The sequence below is a fragment of the Sander vitreus genome, chromosome 17 (assembly GCF_031162955.1).
Source record: "Sander vitreus isolate 19-12246 chromosome 17, sanVit1, whole genome shotgun sequence".
Classification (NCBI taxonomy): Eukaryota; Metazoa; Chordata; class Actinopteri; order Perciformes; family Percidae; genus Sander; species Sander vitreus.
Genome location: NC_135871.1, coordinates 31,026,470 through 31,039,998, shown reverse-complemented (window position 1 = coordinate 31,039,998; position 13,529 = coordinate 31,026,470). Strand labels below are relative to the sequence as shown.

General features: G+C 34.9%; 1 protein-coding gene and 4 non-coding genes across 5 annotated transcripts in view; 4 read left to right on the top strand and 1 right to left on the bottom strand.

Annotated features, from left to right (window-relative positions):
• The first annotated feature begins 815 nt into the window (after positions 1–815).
• Positions 816–888, top strand: trnat-ugu (transfer RNA threonine (anticodon UGU)). Its single transcript has one exon. It is a non-coding gene; the product is annotated as a tRNA-Thr (tRNA).
• A 3,166-nt stretch (positions 889–4,054) lies between these two features.
• On the top strand, positions 4,055–4,127 carry trnat-ugu (transfer RNA threonine (anticodon UGU)). The gene has a single exon. It is a non-coding gene; the product is annotated as a tRNA-Thr (tRNA).
• A 1,194-nt stretch (positions 4,128–5,321) lies between these two features.
• trnat-ugu (transfer RNA threonine (anticodon UGU)) lies at positions 5,322–5,394 on the top strand. Its single transcript has one exon. It is a non-coding gene; the product is annotated as a tRNA-Thr (tRNA).
• A 2,379-nt stretch (positions 5,395–7,773) lies between these two features.
• On the top strand, positions 7,774–7,846 carry trnat-ugu (transfer RNA threonine (anticodon UGU)). The gene has a single exon. It is a non-coding gene; the product is annotated as a tRNA-Thr (tRNA).
• An 845-nt stretch (positions 7,847–8,691) lies between these two features.
• Positions 8,692–13,529, bottom strand: part of ptprb (protein tyrosine phosphatase receptor type b) — a 55,730-nt gene continuing 50,892 nt past the window's right edge. Inside the window, exons 37-41 of the mRNA XM_078273887.1 lie at positions 13,378–13,529; positions 13,038–13,173; positions 12,787–12,907; positions 9,553–12,517; positions 8,692–9,508 (exon numbers count right to left, since the gene is read on the bottom strand). The exon at positions 13,378–13,529 is cut by the window's right edge and continues 12 nt beyond it. Coding sequence (XP_078130013.1) covers positions 12,495–12,517; positions 12,787–12,907; positions 13,038–13,173; positions 13,378–13,529 — 432 coding nt within the window. The 3' untranslated portion in view covers positions 8,692–9,508; positions 9,553–12,494. The remainder of the gene's footprint in view (positions 9,509–9,552; positions 12,518–12,786; positions 12,908–13,037; positions 13,174–13,377) is intronic.

The window sequence follows — 13,529 nt, the reverse complement described above, 5'->3', positions numbered from 1 at the left end:
CATTTGTCAGATATACTATGCTATAAAAACATTTCGATATACTATAATATGACTTTTTTTTTTAATTTTCAAAAAACTATACTATGACTTGTTTTCGACATACTATACTATGACTTTTTTCCAACATAATATACTATGACTTGTTTTATAGTACTATACCAGGACTTTTTTTTTCTTTTCGTCATCATACTTTCTGGTACGCTGCTGCCACTGCTGAAGACAAGAGCAGACTGCTGCGTATCATCCCCTTTGCTAAGAGGTTTATTTGCTGCTATCTGCCGTCTCTTCTGGATCTGTATGCCTCCAGGACACTGAGGCGGGCAGGAAAGATTATAGCCGATCCCTCATTATGCTATGACTTTTTTCGACATACTATACTATGACTTTTGTCGACATACTGTACTTTGACTTTTTGTTACTTTTTTCGAGATACTATACTATGACTTTTTTTCAACATACTATACTATGACCTTTTTAATCTTTTTTTTAAAAAAAACTATACTATGACATGTTATCGACATACTACACAATGACTTTTTTCCGACATAATATACTATGACTTGTTTTATAGTACTATACCAGGACTTTTTTTTACTTTTCGTCATCATATTTTCTGGTACGCTGCTGCCACTGCTGAAGACAAGAGCAGACTGCAGAGTATCATCCCCTTTGCTGAGAAGTTGATTTGCTGCTATCTGCCGACTCTTCTGGATCTGTACGCCTCCAGGACACTGAGGCGGGCAGGAAAGATTCTAGCCGATCCCTCTCACCATGGAAACAATATGTTTAAATCATTCCCCAATGAAATTTTTGTGGGCTCCATAGCTCAGGGGTTAGAGCACTGGTCTTGTAAACCAGGGGTCGTGAGTTCAAATCTCACTGGGGCCTAATCACTTTCTTCAATTTCTCCTTGGGGATCAATAAAATAACTATATATATACTAGTTTGCTACTATTCACTATACTGTGTACTTACTATCACCTTCCCATTGCATGCACTACTTAAACAACCTTTCTGTATATATTGGTTTCTGTTTTTATATATATTGTAATTTCTTATTAATGTTTAACTGTTTGAGTATGTATGTACCAACAATTTCCACGTAGGGTAACTCCTGTGGCAGTAAACTCCTTTCTGATTCTGATTCTGATGATTTTGTTTAACATACAATGTGTTTTTTCGACTTACTATACTATGACTATTTTTTACTTTTTTCGACATACTAAAGTAGGACTTTTTTTTTTAAACTTTTTTTGACAATCTATACTATGACATTTTTCATACCATACTATCCTACGACCTTTTTTCACAATTTTTGATGTACTATACTATGACTTATTTTTTACTTTTTTCGACAATCTATACTATGACATTTTTCAGACATACTATACTATGACTTTTTTTTTACTTTTAGTCATCATACTTTCTGGTACGCTGCTGCCACTGCTGAAGACAAGAGCAGACTGCAGACCATAGTCCCCTTTGCTGAGAAGTTGATTTGCTGCTATCTGCTGTCTCTCCTGGATCTGTACGCCTCCAGGACACTGAGGCGGGCAGGAAAGATTCTAGCCGATCCCTCATTATGCTATGACTTTTTTCGACATATTATACTACGACCTTTTTTTTGACTATTTTCGATATACTATACTATGACTATCGACAACATATACTATGACATTTTGTCAGATATACTATGCTATAAAAAACATTTCGATATACTATAATATGACTTTTTTTTCTTTAATTTTCAAAAAACTATACTATGACATGTTATCGACATACTACACAATGACTTTTTTCCGACATAATATTCTATGACTTGTTTTATAGTACTATACCAGGACTTCTTTTTTTACTTTTCGTCATCATATTTTCTGGTACGCTGCTGCCACTGCTGAAGACAAGAGCAGACTGCAGAGTATCATCCCCTTTGCTGAGAAGTTGATTTGCTGCTATCTGCCGTCTCTTCTGGATCTGTATGCCTCCAGGACACTGAGGCGGGCAGGAAAGATTATAGCCGATCCCTCTCACCATGGAAACAATATGTTTAAATCATTCCCCAATGAAATTTTTGTGGGCTCCATAGCTCAGGGGTTAAAGCACTGGTCTTGTAAACCAGGGGTCGTGAGTTAAATCTAACTGGGGCCTAATCACTTTCTTCAATTTCTCCTTGGAGATCAATAAAATAACTATATATATACTAGTTTGCTACTATTCACTATACTGTGTACTTACTATCACCTTCACATTGCATGCACTACTTAAACAACCTTTCTGTATATATTGGTTTCTGTTTTTATATATATTGTAATTTCTTATTAATGTTTAACTGTTTGAGTATGTATGTACCAACAATTTCCACGTAGGGTAACTCCTGTGGCAGTAAACTCCTTTCTGATTCTGATTCTGATGATTTTGTTTAACATACAATGTGTTTTTTCGACTTACTATACCATGACTATTTTTTACTTTTTTCGACATACTAAAGTAGGACTTTTTTTTAAAAACTTTTTTTGACAATCTATACTATGACATTTTTCATACCATACTATCCTACGACCTTTTTTCACAATTTTTGATGTACTATACTATGACTTATTTTTTACTTTTTTCGACAATCTATACCATGACTTTTTTTTTTACTTTTAGTCATCATACTTTCTGGTACGCTGCTGCCACTGCTGAAGACAAGAGCAGACTGTAGACCATAGTCCCCTTTGCTGAGAAGTTGATTTGCTGCTATCTACTGTCTGTCCTGGATCTGTACGCCTCCAGGACACTGAGGCGGGCAGGAAAGATTCTAGCCGATCCCTCATTATGCTATGACTTTTTTCGACATATTATACTACGACCTTTTTATTTGACTATTTTCGATATACTATACTATGACTTTTTTTTTTTTTTCGACAACATATACTATGACATTTGTCAGATATACTATGCTATAAAAACATTTCGATATACTATAATATGACTTTTTTTTTAATTTTCAAAAAACTATACTATGACTTGTTTTCGACATACTATACTATGACTTTTTTCCAACATAATATACTATGACTTGTTTTATAGTACTATACCAGGACTTTTTTTTTCTTTTCGTCATCATACTTTCTGGTACGCTGCTGCCACTGCTGAAGACAAGAGCAGACTGCTGCGTATCATCCCCTTTGCTAAGAGGTTTATTTGCTGCTATCTGCCGTCTCTTCTGGATCTGTATGCCTCCAGGACACTGAGGCGGGCAGGAAAGATTATAGCCGATCCCTCATTATGCTATGACTTTTTTCGACATATTATACTATAACTATTTTTTACTATTATCGACATACTAAAGTAGGACTTTTTTTTTATACTTTTTTTGACAATCTATACTATGACATTTTTCCAACATACTATACTCCAACCGTTTTTTTTTACTATTTTCGATATACTATACTAAGACTTTTTTTTTTAACAATTTATACTATGACATTTTTCAGACATACTATGCAATACAAAATTTTTCGATATACTATACAATGACTTTGTTTAGCTTTTTAAAACATACTATACTGACTTTTTTAATTTTTTTCAACATACTATACTATGACTATTTTTCACTTTTTTCGACATACTATACTATGACTTTTGTCGACATACTGTACTTTGACTTTTTGTTACTTTTTTCGAGATACTATACTATGACTTTTTTTCAACATACTATACTATGACCTTTTTAATCTTTTTTTTGAAAAACTATACTATGACATGTTATCGACATACTACACAATGACTTTTTTCCGACATAATATACTATGACTTGTTTTATAGTACTATACCAGGACTTTTTTTTACTTTTCGTCATCATGTTTTCTGGTACGCTGCTGCCACTGCTGAAGACAAGAGCAGACTGCAGAGTATCATCCCCTTTGCTGAGAAGTTGATTTGCTGCTATCTGCCGTCTCTCCTGGATCTGTACGCCTCCAGGACACTGAGGCGGGCAGGAAAGATTCTAGCCGATCCCTCTCACCATGGAAACAATATGTTTAAATCATTCCCCAATGAAATTTTTGTGGGCTCCATAGCTCAAGGGTTAAAGCACTGGTCTTGTAAACCAGGGGTCGTGAGTTAAAATCTAACTGGGGCCTAATCACTTTCTTCAATTTCTCCTTGGGGATCAATAAAATAACTATATATATACTAGTTTGCTACTATTCACTATACTGTGTACTTACTATCACCTTCCCATTGCATGCACTACTTAAACAACCTTTCTGTATATATTGGTTTCTGTTTTTATATATATTGTAATTTCTTATTAATGTTTAACTGTTTGAGTATGTATGTACCAACAATTTCCACGTAGGGTAACTCCTGTGGCAGTAAACTCCTTTATGATTCTGATTCTGATGATTTTGTTTAACATACAATGTGTTTTTTCGACTTACTATACTATGACTATTTTTTACTTTTTTCGACATACTAAAGTAGGACTTTTTTTTAAAAACTTTTTTTGACAATCTATACTATGACATTTTTCATACCATACTACCCTACGACCTTTTTTTCACAATTTTTGATGTACTATACTATGACTTATTTTTTACTTTTTTCGACAATCTATACTATGACATTTTTCAGACATACTATACTATGACTTTTTTTTTTACTTTTAGTCATCATACTTTCTGGTACGCTGCTGCCACTGCTGAAGACAAGAGCAGACTGCAGACCATAGTCCCCTTTTCTGAGAAGTTGATTTGCTGCTATCTGCTGTCTCTCCTGGATCTGTACGCCTCCAGGACACTGAGGCGGGCAGGAAAGATTCTAGCCGATCCCTCATTATGCTATGACTTTTTTCGACATATTATACTACGACCTTTTTTTTGACTATTTTCGATATACTATACTATGACTTTTTTTTTTTTTTTCGACAACATATACTATGACATTTGTCAGATATACTATGCTATAAAACATTTCGATATACTATAATATGACTTTTTTTTTAATTTTCAAAAAACTATACTATGACTTGTTTTCGACATACTATACTATGACTTTTTTCCAACATAATATACTATGACTTGTTTTATAGTACTATACCAGGACTTTTTTTTTCTTTTCGTCATCATACTTTCTGGTACGCTGCTGCCACTGCTGAAGACAAGAGCAGACTGCTGCGTATCATCCCCTTTGCTAAGAGGTTTATTTGCTGCTATCTGCCGTCTCTTCTGGATCTGTATGCCTCCAGGACACTGAGGCGGGCAGGAAAGATTATAGCCGATCCCTCTCACCATGGAAACAATATGTTTAAATCATTCCCCAGTGAAATTTTTGTGGGCTCCATAGCTCAGGGGTTAGAGCACTGGTCTTGTAAACCAGGGGTCGTGAGTTAAAATCTCACTGGGGCCTAATCACTTTCTTCAATTTCTCCTTGGGGATCAATAAAATAACTATATATATACTAGTTTGCTGCTATTCACTATGCTGTGTACTTACTATCACCTTCCCATTGCATGCACTACTTAAACAACCTTTCTGTATATATTGGTTTCTGTTTTTATATATATTGTAATTTCTTATTAATGTTTAACTGTTTGAGTATGTATGTACCAACAATTTCCACGTAGGGTAACTCCTGTGGCAGTAAACTCCTTTCTGATTCTGATTGTGATGATTTTGTTTAACATACAATGTGTTTTTTCGACTTACTATACTATGACTATTTTTTACTTTTTTCGACATACTAAAGTAGGACTTTTTTTTAAAACTTTTTTTGACAATCTATACTATGACATTTTTCATACCATACTATCCTACGACCTTTTTTTGACAATTTTTGATGTACTATACAATGACTTTTTTTTGACAATCTATACTATGACTTATTTTTTACTTTTTTCGACAATCTATACTATGACATTTTTCAGACATACTATACTATGACTTTTTTTTACTTTTAGTCATCATACTTTCTGGTACGCTGCTGCCACTGCTTAAGACAAGAGCAGACTGCAGAGTATCATCCCCTTTGCTGAGAAGTTGATTTGCTGCTATCTGCCGTCTCTCCTGGATCTGTACGCCTCCAGGACACTGAGGCGGGCAGGAAAGATTCTAGCCGATCCCTCATTATGCTATGACTTTTTTTGACATATTATACTATAACTATTTTTTACTATTATCGACATACTAAAGCAGAACTTCTTTTTTTTTACTTTTTTTGACAATCTATACTATGACGTTTTTCCAACATACAATACTCCAACCTTTTTTTTGACTATTTTCGATATACTATACTATGACTTTTTTTTTTTTAACAATTTATACTATGACATTTTTCAGACATACTATGCAATAAAAATTTTTTTCGATATACTATACAATGACTGTTTTGCTTTTTAAAACATACTATACTGACTTTTTAAATTTTTTTCAACATACTATACTATGACTATTTTTCACTTTTTTCGACATACTATACTATGACTTTTGTCGACATTCTGTACTTTGACTTTTTGTTACTTTTTTCGAGATACTATACTATGACTTTTTTTACTTATTTCGACAATCTATACTATGACATTTTTCCAACATACTATACTACGACCTTTTCTTGATTATTTTTCATATACTATACTATGACTTTTTTTTACAATCTATACTATGACTTATTTTTTACTTTTTTCGACAATCTATACTATGACATTTTTCAGACATACTATACTATGACTTTTTTTTACTTTTCGTCATCATACTTTCTGCTGTACGCTGCTGCCACTGCTGAAGACATGAGCATACTGCAGAGTATCATCCCCTTTGCTGAGAAGTTGATTTGCTGCTATCTGCCGTCTCTCCTGGATCTGTACGCCTCCAGGACACTGAGGCGGGCAGGAAAGATTCTAGTCGATCCCTCTCACCATGGAAACAATATGTTTAAATCATTCCCCTCTGGCAGGCGGCAACAATGAGACCCCCCCCAATGCAACTTTTTGTGTGCACCTCCAGGACACTGAGGCAGGCAGGAAAGATTATAGCCAATCCCTCATTGTGCTATGACTTTTTTCGACATATTATACTATAACTATTTCTTACTATTATCGACATACTAAAGTAGGACTCTTTTTTTAACTTTTTTTGACAAATCTATACTATGACATTTTTCCAACATACTATACTCCAACCTTTTTTTTGACTATTTTCGATATACTATACAATGACTTTGTTTTGCTTTTTAAAACATACTATACTGACTTTTTTAATTTTTTTCAACATACTATACTATGACTATTTTTCACTTTTTTCGACATACTATACTATGACTTTTGTCGACATACTGTACTTTAACTTTTTGTTACTTTTTTCGAGATACTATACTATGACTTTTTTTCAACATACTATACTATGACCTTTTTAATCTTTTTTTTGAAAAACTATACTATGACATGTTATCGACATACTACACTATGACTTTTTTCCGACATAATATACTATGACTTGTTTTATAGTACTATACCAGGACTTTTTTTTACTTTTCGTCATCATATTTTCTGGTACGCTGCTGCCACTGCTGAAGACAAGAGCAGACTGCAGAGTATCATCCCCTTTGCTGAGAAGTTGATTTGCTGCTATCTGCCGACTCTTCTGGATCTGTACGCCTCCAGGACACTGAGGCGGGCAAGAAAGATTCTAGCCGATCCCTCTCACCATGGAAACAATATGTTTAAATCATTCCCCTCTGGCAGGCGGCAACAATGAGACCCCGCCCCAATGCAGGGGGGGGCTCATTTTGTGGGCTCCATAGCTCAGGGGTTAGAGCACTGGTCTTGTAAACCAGGGGTCGTGAGTTCAAATCTCACTGGGGCTTAATCACTTTCTTCAATTTCCAATTGAGGATCAATAAAATATATATATACTTGTCACTACACAGTGTACTAACCATGACCTTTTCATTGCATGCAGTACTTAAACAACTTTGTATATATTGGTTTCTGTTTTTATATATATTGTAATTTCTTATTAATGTTTAATTGTTTGAGTATGTATGTACCAACAATTTCCACGTAGGGTAACTCCTGTGGCAGTAAACTGCTTTCTGATTCTGATTCTGATGATTTTGTTTAACACACTATGACTTTTTTCGACATACTATACTATGACTATTTTGTACTTTTTTTCGACATACTATACTATAACTATTTTGTAGTCATAATTTACCTGATGAAGTTCTGGGACTGAATCGTTGCATTTTCCTAAATAAATTTTTGCTTGCGTAATGGTCAGTGTGCGGGACTCTTCTCTAAGCTTTTGATCTGCTACTTTTGATCATATCCTATGCACCTGCCCGACAAAAGAGGTGTGCAAAAAAGCTTTCTTACGACATACTATACTATAACTTTTTTTAACTTTTAAAAACATACTATACTAGGAGTTTTAAAATTTTTTCGACATACTATATTATGACTTTTTTCTCTTTTTCTGACTTTCTTTTCACGCATATTATACTTTTGACTCTTTTTACTTTTTTCAACATACATTACTATGAATCTTTGGACACTTTAATGGCACACTATACAAGAACATTTTTAATAATATAATGACAATCACTAAATCCAAGTAAAATTTGAACAATAAGTTGAAGTGAGTGTTTAGTGTCACTGACTTTAAACAATTGTGTAAATTTGCTCAAAGAAAACCAAACACGTACAACCATTGTTTAGTAATTATATTTTATTAGCACTTAATAATCCAGTTTACAGCGACCTGACAGCAAGTTATGAAAACTCATTTACATTCTCTTTGGGCCGGGTGATTTAATATCTATAAAATAGGTTTCAGATATGATTATATATCACAATATATGCGTATATAAAATAATCTAACTGGTGTTATGTCAATGTGCAATCAAAACATGTAATGTAGTTCATCTTTTAAGTACAAAATAATATATATATATAATATATATAATAATATTTGCCCTGTATTCCCCTTGGTGACAATGATCAAAATGTTCTCAGAATAATATCCATAAAACACTTTCAGAAGAGCAGAAAACATTTAAAAACCCTGAAAATCATCCAGCAGTCGAGTCAAACAGAAAGAGAACAGAGTTCAACAAATAATAATACTCGTAATATTAAATATTGTTCGAACAGCAACTCAATGTCTCAAATGTTCTAACACGTGTGTCAAACTCAAGGCCCGAGGGCCAAATCCGGTCCCTTGTGGATTTTGATCCGGTCCGCATTTCAATTTAGGTTCGCAATAAATTTCGCAAGTAAAGTTTTGGTCCCTTTTTTCCCAATTTTTTTTTTGCTTTTTCAAACGTTTTTGGCGCCTTTTCCGATTTTTTTGTCACTTTTTCTGACGTTTTCGGCGCTTTTTTCCCGATGTTTTTTTTGCTTTTTCAAACGTTTTTGGCGCCTTTTCCGATTTTTTTGTCACTTGTTTTGACGTTTCTGGTGCTCTTTTCCCGATGTTTTTTTTGCTTTTTCAAACGTTTTTGGCGCCTTTTCCGATTATTTTGTCACTTTTTCAAAATTTTTTGGCGCTTTTTTCCCAATGTTTTTTTACTTTTTTCAAACGTTTTTGGCGCCTTTTCCGATTTTTTTGTCACTTTTTCTGACGTTTTTGGCGCTTTTTTTCCCGATGTTTTTTTTGCTTTTTCAAACGTTTTTGGCGCCTTTTCCGATTTTTTTGTCACTTTTTCAAACGTTTTTGCCGCCTTTAACCGATTTTTTTGTCACTTTTTCTGACGTTTTTGGCGCTTTTTTCCCAATGTTTTTTTTGCTTTTTCAAATATTTTTGGTGCCTTTTCTGATTTTTTTGTCACTTTTTCTGACGTTTTTGGCGCTTTTTTTCCCAATTTTTTTTTTGCTTTTTCAAACGTTTTTGGCGCCTTTTCCGATTTTTTTGTCACTTTTTCTGACGTTTTTGGCGCTTTTTTTCCCGATGTTTTTTTTGCTTTTTCAAACGTTTTTGGCGCCTTTTCCGATTTTTTTGTCACTTTTTCAAACGTTTTTGGCGCCTTTTTCCGATTTTTTTGTCACTTTTTCTGACGTTTTTGGCGCTTTTTTTCCGATGTTTTTTTTTGCTTTTTCAAACGTTTTTGGCGCCTTTTCCGATTTTTTTGTCACTTTTTCTGACGTTTTTGGCGCTTTTTTTTCCGATGTTTTTTTTGCTTTTTCAAACGTTTTTGGCGCCTTTTCCGATTTTTTTGTCACTTTTTCTGACGTTGTTGGCGCTTTTTTCCCCCTGATGGTTTTTTTTGCTTTTATCGGCCCCTTTTAGGGGAATTGTTTTTTAGGCTTTTTTTCAATGTTTTTACAAATTTTTCTGACATTTATGGCGCTTTGTTTTTAGACAATTTTGTCGCTTTTTTCTGATGTTTAAGGAACTTTTTTGGGGCTTTATGAGGCCCAAACTCTAAGTGAGAAAGCTATATGAGACATGCAATAATACAGTCAACATATTAGACTTTTTCTCTTAAATAAAAGCATGTTAATAACCTAAACCTGCCTGGCCCTTAGTGGAGTTGAGTTTGACACCACTGTAAATATTTATATCCCAGAAATTAGGTTCACAACTGAACTCGTCATTTATACATTTATTGCATTTAAAAAAAAAATGAAAACAGGGAATTCCTTGTATTCAGACTTTTCTTTTCCTTATGAAATAACGTGACTGTATGTTTTAAAGTGGGTTTTTTTTTTGAAAGAAATGATTAAATATCACAGTAAATTACAGTCTGATTAAAATATTTTGCAGCTACTTGACAAGTGTTTGATTTTATGATTTACATAAAAGTAAATATCTCAATATTACACATATTAAGCATATAAAATGTTGACAGCATATATTCATCATCTTATAAAAGAGTATTACATCAATATTTACATTCAGCAATATGTGTAACTTAAATAAACAGCTTATAAGGAGCAGTGAATGAGAACATAGGTATGATAGAAACTAAATCAGATGGCTCTTTCCTTCCCTGCGATCCACTAACATCAGATTTCAACATGTTTTCTAATAACCACCAACGACCTGAGATCAACCAGTGTTTCCCTTCAACACTAAAGATAATCAGTGACCACACTATTTAATAGAATTCATCTCCAACCTTAAAAACATTTTGAAAAGTTGCCAGAAGGTCACAAATAGAACAAAGAGTGTAGCTTATAATAAGAAAAAGCTTCCCTGTAATCACAGCAAACACGTATAGTTTCTTTTTAATTGACAGATTTTCTCTGTTTGCTCTAAAAAGTGGAGTCACAGATTGGTTAAAGCTTCAGTTTATCTTCTGTAGTTTTTTTTTTTTTGGCATTTTAGGCCTTTATTTGTATAGGACAGATGAAAACATGAAGGGGGAGAGAGAGAGGGGGGGGGGAATGAAGCATGAAGCAAAGGAATCGAACCCGCAGCTGCTACGTCGAGGAGTAAACCTCTATATATGGGCGCGCTCTCTACCAGGTGAGCTAACCACGCGCCCTATCTTCTGTAGTTTTGTTGGCATTAAACTTCCGTATACAGAACTTGTTAAAAAGCAGTGATACACGGTAAACGTGACTTATTGTTTGTGTTTACCCACGTCAAACTCAAGGCCCGAGGGCCAAATCCAATCAATCAAATGTTTTTTTGTGTGCTTTTTTCAATGCTTTTGACGCTTTTTCTGATTTTTTTGTCACTTTTTGTGACGTTTTTTCCCCAATGTTTTTTTTGTTGCTTTTTTCAATGTTTTTGCTATTTTTTCTGCCATTTTTGACATTTTTTTCGCCTTTTTTGGCACTATTTTCAACGTTTTTGCTATTTTTCTAATTTTTTTGGCGTTTTTTCCCCCGATGCTTTTTTGCGTCACCTTTTTAATCCTTTAGGTGCTTTTTTGACGCCTTTTTCAATGTCTTTGCTAATTTTTCTGATGTTTTTGGCACTTTTTCCCGATTTTCTTTGTCAGTTTGTCAGACGTTTTTGTTGCTTTTTCAAACGTTTTTGGTGCCTTTTCTGATTTTTTTGTCACTTTTTCTGACGTTGTTGGTTGCTTTTTTCCCCCGATGTTTTTTTTTGCTTTTATCGGCCCCTTTTAGGGAATTGTTTTTAGGCTTTTTTTCAATGTTTTTACAAATTTTTCTGACATTTATGGCGCTTTGTTTTTAGACAATTTTGTCGCTTTTTTCTGATGTCTAAGGAACTTTTTTGGGACTTTATGAGGCCCAAACTGTAAGTGAGAAAACTATACGAGACATGCAATAATACAGTCAAAAATATTTGACCTTTTCTCTTAAATAAAAGCATGTTAATAACCTAAACATGCCTGGCCCTTAGTGGAGCTGAGTTTGACCCCCCTGAGTTAAACAGTAATATCTCATATCACGTGTGTTTGTGTCTTTAGATATATTGCTGTATTTTCCCGGTGTTGTGTAGCCAACGTTCTTTAATAACTCAGATAGTTTTAATAAAGTCAGGATGAGCCAACGTAGCAGAGTTTCTTCTGTCTTGATCAGATGGATGTTATCTGATCAGCGTCCGGTGTAGATGAAATCTGAGGAGGGACCAATAAACAATAATTAGGCACAAAGATATGTTATAGGACAAGACATAGACATGTTATAAGACAAGACATAGACGTGTTATAAGCAGGCAGATGGATGGTTTTTAAAGAACTGTATTATAAACAAGATATCTACTAAACATCTTTCAATTTAATCTGTTAATATTGATTTCCTTCAGTCTATGGTAACGTATTTATAGTAAGTAGTTTAACATGTAGTTGTGAGTATTACGGAGACATTTTTAGGTTGTGAGTCTCACCGCGGCAGTATTCGGGGTTGAAGTTTTCGTAGATGGGGTAGAGAGGATTCTCCTGTTCACTGCGATGTTTCCTGGCTCTCAGGACGTCCCGCACACACTGGTGCAGGAAGGAATACTGGCACTGCAATACACACACACACACACACACACACACACGGAAATCAGTTTGTATATTTCTTATGTCGAAAAAGACAAATTCATAGTATTGTTAAAAAAAAGCGTCTGCGAGGGGCCGGATTTGGGGGGTGTACCTCAGTTTGGACCATGTGTTGGCGGTGCAGGCGCAGGTCGAACACACATCCGTACAGGTCGATGGTTCCTTTAGAGTCCATCTGCTGCAGAACCCGATCCAGGCAGATGAACGTCCCTGTACGGCCAACACCAGCACTAACACACACACACACACACACACACACACAGTCAACTGTAAAGCAGCACATACTCACATTGAAGAGGCCTGAACATTTTGGCAAATACATTATTTAAAAACCTGTGACTTCCTCAATGAGATTTTTTTGTTGGACCCAGGTAATCTCAACAGCACAGAGGACACACACACGCGCACACACACACACACACACACAGTCCTACCTGCAGTGTACCACGGTGGCTCCGGTGCTGGGCGATCGGTCCACGTAGTCCCGGACCGTCCTGACAAACTGGATCAGGGACTGCGTGCTCTCTGGGACGCCGTGATCGGGCCACACGGTGTAGTGGAAGTGACGCAGCACTCGAGGGTAACT